Source organism: Phoxinus phoxinus, assembly GCF_949152265.1.
Source record: "Phoxinus phoxinus genome assembly, chromosome: 8".
NCBI lineage: Eukaryota > Metazoa > Chordata > Actinopteri > Cypriniformes > Leuciscidae > Phoxinus > Phoxinus phoxinus.
Genome location: NC_136883.1, coordinates 34,778,458 through 34,787,557, shown reverse-complemented (window position 1 = coordinate 34,787,557; position 9,100 = coordinate 34,778,458). Strand labels below are relative to the sequence as shown.

Sequence of the window (9,100 nt, the reverse complement as noted above, 5' to 3'; positions counted from 1 at the left end):
TTTTTTTTGAATCATAGATGGATTTGATGTACTCCGTCTCCTTGCCAAAAGCAACAAAAGAGGGTTTAGAATTACTAAATTTGGCTTTGTGAATATAAAATTTCCCTAAAATTATCAATAAATTAATTCGGTATACTTCTTTCTGTTTTTTTACTTTTGTTATCATGGAAACCAAACAGTACATCTTTCAAAATTAAAGAAAAATCAGCGATAAGATTAACAGTAATATATCGGGACAGATCATTTCCAGAAAGTGATGGGACATTGCCAGAACTACCATTATTGTTTCTGGACATATTACACATAAAGAACAGTTAACACATGTTAAGCTTAAACCTAAGGAGTTATTGCTTAGCAGGATAATACCTATGTATAATTTTGAAAGATATTTCTCTAACTTTATTCGTAAGGAAGGTTCCCCCCAATTCAGGTTGTCAACAAAGTTAGACCAATAGGGAACAACATTAGGGATGGTAGTGACATCTCTCTGGAATAAAGAGCGAATATTACGATTGTTATTCCTCGTTGTGGTTGCGAAACATACATCACCAACTGAGGTCAACTTAGGGTCCAAAGCTGGTGGGCAAAGGTAAAGTGGGTGGTATTTGTGGCCTGTACCTTTAAGATGACGCGATACCTCAGCCACATGACATCACCATGGCGGAAGCGCAGTTAATAGAAGCTGCAGCACTGTACACACATCAGAAGCAGACAAGGAAAAGCCGTATATTGTTAGTTAGTTCGCCATGCATACGGGTTCAAACATCTAACGTTAGCGACTTCCATCATAATAAATGATGTTGCTGATGTAACGTTAGGCGGTGACTGACTTTCTAGAGCAGAGTGACTGAAGTCCAGCTCAAGTGTTCACAGAGAGACTTCAGTCAGTGACTGCATTATTAATAGACACAACTTATACTGGCTCCAGACGCAAGGATATACTTTACGTATTTGTACTATTTGGGGGTGCGGAGCTATTAAGGAAGTTCCTGGCAATATCTTAAGTTCATTTACAAGGTAAAATCGCTTTATGTCATGTGATGTTTTAAACGGATAAGTAATTCGAGTAGAGTAAAGGTCATCTCTGGTTCTTGTTTACGAGGCAAATCAAAAAGACGTGACACACCTCAAGCATTACTCGTTTTGTTGAGCTCTAAAATGTCGTATAGATTAGTGTTTTATACAGCATCAGCGCGCGCTGCACGGTGACAATAGCGGTTGACGGACAAAGTTGGCCGTTTAAAGTGCTGACGTGTCGTTTGGCGAGCGGCCAGTGCCGCAGCTGGAGGGACACGGCTGTCCCAGCACATCCCAGCACCTTTAACTGGGAGTCAGCACTCAAAGCCACGTCAAAATGTCAAGAACCAGTCGAAGGTCCAAAGCTTTGCACGCCAGTAACGGGCACGGGCTGGCCGGATGCGATCCGCTGAGAGCGGCGCGCGTGCGTGTGCGCGTACGCGTGCTGCTGCTGTGTGTCTGCGGCGCGCTCCCGCTGGCCGTGATTCTGGTGCTGTATTTCTCTGCGGAGTCCAGTACCAGCAGCACAACACAACACCACACTGCAGATCTCAGCAGGGACAGGGTGAGTTCACATCGAGCTGAAGTATGGCAATGCATTTTAACGACATGTTACGTAGATTTATCTAACACAATCATCTTAATAAATGTCAGATATTCAAATAGTTGTATCTCGGCCAAATATTGCCATATAACAAAGCATACATCAATGGGAAGCTTATTTATTCAGATTTCAGATATACATCTCAATTTAAAAAAATTGACCCATGTGACTGGTTTTGTGGTCCAGGGTCATAAAGTCATATGTCTACCTCTGCCTTATTCTTTCTGCAGCTTTCCCATAAGCCAGGTAAATACTCAGTGGCACAAATAAAGAAGTTTGCAGCACAGGTGGATGGGCATCGGCTCTGGGAGACTCACCTGCGGCCTCTCCTGATCCAGCGAGTGCCTGGGACTGCAGGAAGTCAGACCATACGACAGGTAATGCCACAGCCGGAACAACACACATTTCTGGGCCACAGTTGATAATATACAGTAGTCATTGAAGTTGTAAAATCCGGCTATTTGGCCCAACTTCCGGTTTCCGAACAGCCGGTGAAGGCGTGTTCGCTTTGAGAGCGTGTTCAATTCTTTCCAGCGTCTCAAAGTAATTTAGTTAAATAAGACACATGTTCTCATATGCAATTATCTTGTTTTAATCTGACTATGAATTAAAAAGGTTCAATGTGCCATAAGGTTATGTTTACACTTAAAATAGTTACAACATGGATGTAATGTAATGATAATTTAAACCATTTGTACCCAGCATAAATGTAAAATGTTACCTGAGAGAGAGAGAGAGAGAGAGAGAGAGGCAGAGCCTCTGTCTCAAGACCAGCTCAGCATCCCAAGAAAAGAGACAGAAGAACATTTACAATCTTGTTTAGTCATCTCCTCCGACCATGTGACTAACACCTAGGTGTGAGATATTCAAATTAACCAATCAGACCATCACAATTTCCCCCATTGTCCAAAAGCTTTGGCCTACAGGCCTAAATCACTATCAGCACTGGTGTGCTGAAAATGTCTGTTCCTTTGAAATAATCTTGGATTATTTCCAACCTTACAAAGTGGATCAAAAAAGTTCATCAAAGTTGTCCTAAGACAAGAACGGGTATTGTTCAAAATGTACAGGTGAAACTCGAAAAATTTGAATATGGTGCAAAAGGTCATTTATTTCAGTAATTCAACTTAAAAGGTGAAACTAATATATTATATAGACTCATTACATGCAAAGTGAGATATTTCAAGCCTTTATTTGTTATAATTTTGGCTTACAGCTAAAACCTTTTCACAATAATCTAATTTTGAATTTGAAGTTTTCATAAGCTGTAAGCCATAATCATCTAAATAATTTTTATTCTATAAAAATGTGTATTCCCGATATTCAAACGTTTCGAGCTTCACCTGTATAACTTTGATGAAAGGTTTTGATCCTCTTCAAATGTTGATACTGTACGTTGTTTCCTGTTGGTTGTATTATTTGTAGCCAGTAACTAGCATCATTGCTCTCTTCTTAAAGTATCTTCTGCGGATAAGCATGCAGTGAAGTTCACTAAAGTTCTCTGGCCTCTTGTCCAGCATATCTCGTCCCAGCTGGGTTCGCTGTCGGCAGGATGGACGCTGGAGGAGGATTCCTTCGCTTCTTCCACCCCGAAGGGTGCCGTGACCTTCACCAATGTGCTCGCGGTGCTGGACCCCGCGGCTCCTCGCCGGCTGATCCTAGCATGCCACCACGACTCGAAGATCTTTCCCACTGACCCGAAAAACCCCAGGCGGGTGTTTGTGGGAGCCAGTGATTCAGCCATTCCCTGTGCCATGATCCTGGAGCTGGCTGCGTCTCTGGACACACAGCTTAAAGCCCTCAAACAACAGGTAGATCCAACTAGACCTCAGACTAAAGCCAGATTCGGACGGGACTCGTTTGTCTGTGATTTAATGTACCGATTCAGCTGGGAGTGGGACTAACATCTCTGTGTTTATTACAGCGGTGTGTTTTCTAGATGTGGGTGTTACAGAAGGTCTTGTGCTGGGCTTGCGTGCATCACGTAGAAAATTTGAATATGGTGCAAAAGTCCATTTATTTTAGTAATTCAACTTAAAAGGTGAAGCTAATATATTATATCGACTCATTACATGCAAAGTGAGATATTTCAAGGCTTTATTTGTTATAATTTTGATTATTATGGCTTACAGCTTATGAAAACCCCAAATTCAAAATTAGAATATTGTGAAAAGGTTTCCTAATCATCAAAATTATAACAAATAAAGGCTTGAAAAATCTCACTTTGCATGTAATGGGTCTATATAATATATTAGTTTCACCTTTGCACCATATTCACATTTTTTGAGTTTCACCTGTATACGTCTTTTAATTAATTAATTATTTATTGATTTAATTTTCATTTACTATAAAAATATTTAAATAAAACTTCCCATGCATTAATGTTAGTGGCTGTTTATAATAATCCCACGTACTGTAAGTAATCTTACCTGACACTAATATGTAAATTTCTAGGATTTGGCTCTATTTATTATTATTATTATTATTTTTTGTCGGATACTAGACATATAGAAATGAAACAAACGAATGCAGAAGATTGGTGCGCAAACGATAGCTCAGGGCTCAAAAAACACAAGGAGAAGTAATTCCAGCAATCACAGACATTCGCATTCGGACGGGATTAGATTTCTCCGAGGGCCATTGTATGTAATAAACACGGACATGGCCCATTTGGACAGGATTGAAACCACAAAATCCGCCTGTGAAACACGTCCTCCGGGAAAACTAGTCCCGTCTGAATAGGGCTTAAGAAACATTTGGCCGTTTGAACAGGAAAGAGCTGCACCACCGAGCAGATTGTGTTGAGTCTAGCCTAAAGTGTGTGTCCGACAGAGAATGAGATGCTGTGTGTGTCTCTGCCTCTTCTTCTCTCCAGAGGTCTGCGCTGACATTGCAGCTGGTGTTTTTTGATGGAGAGGAGGCCTTTGAGGAATGGACAGACACAGACTCTCTCTACGGTTCTCGTCATCTGGCTGAACTGATGGCTCGTTCCCCTCACCCTTCTGGAGCCGCCAAAACCTCTCTACTGCAAGCTGTGGTGAGGCTGTGTGTGCCAGACTCAGTCTACCTTTTTATATGTATATATATATATTAGGGGGGTAACGATACACGTATTCGTATTGAACCGTTCAGTACGAGGCTTTCGGTTCGGTACACATTACAAACCGAACGGTTCGTTGGACCATTTGTCCTGCCGACCAAAATTTAGTTATTTCAAATATAGGGAAACTGCGCTACTCGTTATTTGTGCTTCATGGACCATTTATCAGTTTGGACCAATGCAGCGCGAGCCGATCTTGATCAAACGACACTGTTACTGTGTTTGTTACTGAAGTAATAACATCCCTGCGAGATCTAGTGAGAAGCATTCACATTTCTCCGTTATTAACGGATCAAACAGCGCTGACGTGGAAACCAGAAAGAAACATTGTAGGCCTACTTTCAAGTAACGTTACGTCGGTTTTATTTTGACATTATGAATAAAATTGCTGCCCTCAAATGTTAATCTGAAATAAAATAAACCTTTGTTTATAACTACTATAATATTAGGCCTACATTTCATTTTTTTATAAGGAGCTGTTTTTGTTTTTTATGTCAAGTATAGCTCCATCATTGCTCAAAGTAAAAAATGGTCATACTTTATGATGTTAGTTTTAATAAAAAAAATGTAAATCAAGGAAATTTCTCTAGCATTTCTTTCTTTTTGCTGTATCGAAAACGTACCGAACCGTGACACAAGTGTATCGTATCATAGCAAACCGTGAATTTTGTGAACCGTTACACCCCTAATATATATATATATATAGCCGTATGCAGGGTTCCCACGGGTCCTTGAAATCCTTGAAAAAGTTTGTGAATCTGAAAAAAAAAAATCAAGGCCCTGGAAAGGTTTGGAAAGTAAACATATAGATACAGGTCCTTGAAAGTGCTTGAATTTATTTTGTGCAAAAAGTTTTCTGGGAAAAAATCCAAATTATTCCGTCCGGTCCGGTCGAATGAAAGTGTTATTTCGCCAACACTTGGTGGCCTATGAATACTAGCTTGCTTGATTTACGTTAGTTACGCACGTTACGTTAAGTGTTTCCCAAGTAAGGTACTTTGTGTTGTACGTTGCCATGACGTTCACGCGTGCACGAAACTACTACGAAGCTACCTCAACGGATGTTGTTGAACACAACAGTGTCCCCACATGAAGTCCTTTGAGGGTAATGGACCTGGAAAGTCCTTGAAAGGTTCTTGCATTTGAAGTTAACCGAGGTGTGAGAGCCCGGTGTATGATTAATGGTAAAGAATGTTAACGGATGAGAGGTTTTTAGTTTAGAGTTACAATACTTTTAAATACCCTTTTTATATTTAAAGACCTGCTCATAACTTTAAAAAGTCATTCAGTTTCAGTACATTGGATACATCAGCTACATAAAATATAAATAGTTTTCAAACATATATGATAAATTAGAACATGATTCCAATTTGTTCTACGCAAACACTTAAAATCACTCTGCGCGACAGTATAGAAATGTTTTTGCTGAAAGTAAATAACCTATTATTTAAGAATATTAACATTTATTATTATTATTATTTTACAGTAATAATACATTTTATTTAAAGGCGCCTTTCATGGCATTCAAGGACACCTTACAAAATTCATAAAAAATACATTAAACAATCAAACCAGTACAGCAACAAACATTAAATCACATAAAAGCCTACCTTACAGTACAATAGTAATATTACCTGAAGAGGGAAATGTTAAGACAACCAAAAATACCTTGTTAAATTGATTTATAATTTAAAACAAATATTATTTTATTATTACGTTTTAACAGGATAAAAATGAAAATCTAATATTTAACGATAATAATAATTTGTATTTAATTGTATAGTTTTTTATTTATTTTACTTTACAGTAGATGTTATATTTTAGTTAAAGTGTTTACTAGTTAAACCCTAGACCCAAGGAGGGAAACGTTAAACAAAAAAAATACCCTGGTAAATTAATTTATTTTCTTTTTAGTGTTATTAATGTCCTGTGCATATGCAGGTTTTTTATGTTAAAACTCTATTTTTCTTGCAGGATCTGTTAGTCCTGCTGGATCTGCTCGGTGGCCCAGAACCACTGATTGTCAATCACTTTGATAACACAGCAAGATGGTTTGACCGACTCATCGCTGCAGGTATAAAAACAGCACCGGTTGGGTTTCCACCTACAGACACATGACCTCCAGTCAGCAATCCTCTGTTTCTCTTTCAGAGAAGAGACTCCACAAACAGGGCTTGTTGACATCTCATCCATCAGAGCAGAGTTACTTCAGGAAGGATTTTTATCTTGGCCCAGTGCAGGATGACCACGTCCCATTCTTAAACAGAGGTATGGAAACCAGATACACTAATGTTCAAAGTCTGGGGTCAGGAAGATTTTTTTTTTTTTTTTTTTCATTTAAGAAATTAATATTTTTTATTTCAGCGAGGATGCATTAAAGGGGTCATGGCATGAGAAATACATTTTTGCCTTTATCTTATGACATATTAGAGGTCTTTGTACCATTAAAACATCCTGCAAGTTTCAGAGCTTAAAACATCCTCATTATTTGATATTATCAATTATTATTTGATCCTCATTGATATTGCGAGATCTGTGACGTCACATGGGCAAACATATTTGCATTGCATATGACTGCCTCCAGAGCAAGAAATTGGTGAATAGTTATACGTCATCACTCCATAGGCCCCGCCCACTGGCGTTCAGGCGCTTGATGGCGGACATTCCTACACTGAGCATCACGTCAAAAGCAAATAAAGGAGCCGCCTTAACTGATCATCTCAGACAGAAGGACAGAATGAAGGTTTAAAATAATATTTCTGCTATTTGTGCAAAAAAACTTTATTAATAACATTACAAGTGAACCTCAAGGAACATAAAAAAAAAAAATCATGACCCCCTTTAAATTGATCAAACGTGACCGTAAAAACATTTATAATAATGCAAAATTATTTCTTTTCATCAAAGAATCATGAAAATATAATGGTTTTAACAAAAATATTAGGCAGTACAGCTGTTTTCAACATTGATAATAATCAGAAATGTTTCGTGAGCAACAAATTATCATATTAGAATGATTTCTGAAGGATCATGTGACAGTGAAGACTGGGGTAATGATGCTTCAGCTTTGCATCACAAGAATAAATTGTTTTAGAATATATTTAAATAGAAAAGTTATTTTAAATTTGACAATTCTTCCTGTTTTGATCACATAAATACAGCTTTTGTTGTGAGACTTCACTCAAAAACATTTAAAAATCTTCCTGACCCCAAAAGTTTGAATGGTAGTGCATGTATAATAAGTGATACACATAATCACAGTTAAGGGTTTGTGTGTACCAAACAACATGGATCACAGGAGTTCATTCTGTCCTGTGTGTACCCCTGAACCAGGCGTGCCTGTGCTGCACTTGATCCCCACACCGTTTCCTGTTTTCTGGCACACACTGGATGACGTGGAGGAGAGGATGCACAGGCCCACGGTGGAAAACCTCACCAGAATCCTGGCCATCTTTGTGGCCGAGTACCTGAGCCTGTAAACATGCTACAATGATCATCGCACCGCAGACGCTTACTCACATGACCACGTGTTCAGCACAGTTGAATCTAATAATGATAATAATATCAGAACGACCAAAGAGACACACATGTTAGACATTAGACATTACCTCTGTGGTAAAAGACTGAGAATAATGTCTTTATTAAACAAGCATTATTTGCACAGTATGTGCTGATGAACTACATGTTAAATGCTGTTGCATTCTAGCTGTGTTGGGGAAACCAGTGGCGGTGCACTTTACAAGACTGTCAGAACACAAGACATTGAGAGACACTTGTGTGAAGAACCTGAGGAGAATTTCATGAGGCCTGATAGAGAGATCACAGTTTTTATATTCCTTAGTCATTGAGCTGTTACCATTATCAACCAAAAGACCAAACGAAGAGTCTGATGGACATTTGTAATAAACTTAAGGAAACACTGGAACGGAGTCTCTTCAATGTTGTTGTTGTTACACTGAGATTAACCCTGTGCGGAGTTACAGCAGATTAAAGGATAATTCCGGTATTTAACACCTTGACTCTACATTGTAGTTTGTTTTGGATGAACAAGAGTGGTGGACAACATTTTTTTGACAATGGTTCCTCTCTCGAGTTTTTGACTATAAAAGAATTGGCCATGGACCCATTTAACATTGGAGTCAATGGGCATGTCCGAAAATGTCATTAAAACAGCCAATAATGTTCGTTTACAAAACTGTGCAACTCACCGAGTGATTAGTGATGTTAGTTGATGTTCCAGAACCAAAAAGTGTTGCGAAATACAGTTTCTGTCTTGTTTTATTCGTCATTTTGTAAGTTACACGGTTGTGAAGTGTCTGAAAAAATAGTTCCACTATAGCAAAATAAACGGATTGGAATCATATATTGCGACGATATAT

At 38.6% G+C, this 9,100-nt stretch overlaps 1 protein-coding gene across 1 annotated transcript; it reads left to right on the top strand.

Annotated features, from left to right (window-relative positions):
• The first annotated feature begins 489 nt into the window (after window positions 1–489).
• Window positions 490–9,083, top strand: qpctla (glutaminyl-peptide cyclotransferase-like a). The gene is made up of 7 exons (XM_079621592.1): window positions 490–1,582; window positions 1,852–1,998; window positions 3,139–3,432; window positions 4,497–4,658; window positions 6,696–6,795; window positions 6,873–6,989; window positions 8,055–9,083. Exons 1-7 carry the CDS (start codon window positions 1,355–1,357, stop codon window positions 8,198–8,200), a joined length of 1,194 nt encoding a protein of 397 aa, XP_079477718.1. The 5' UTR covers window positions 490–1,354; the 3' UTR covers window positions 8,201–9,083.
• Window positions 9,084–9,100: the final 17 nt, after the last annotated feature.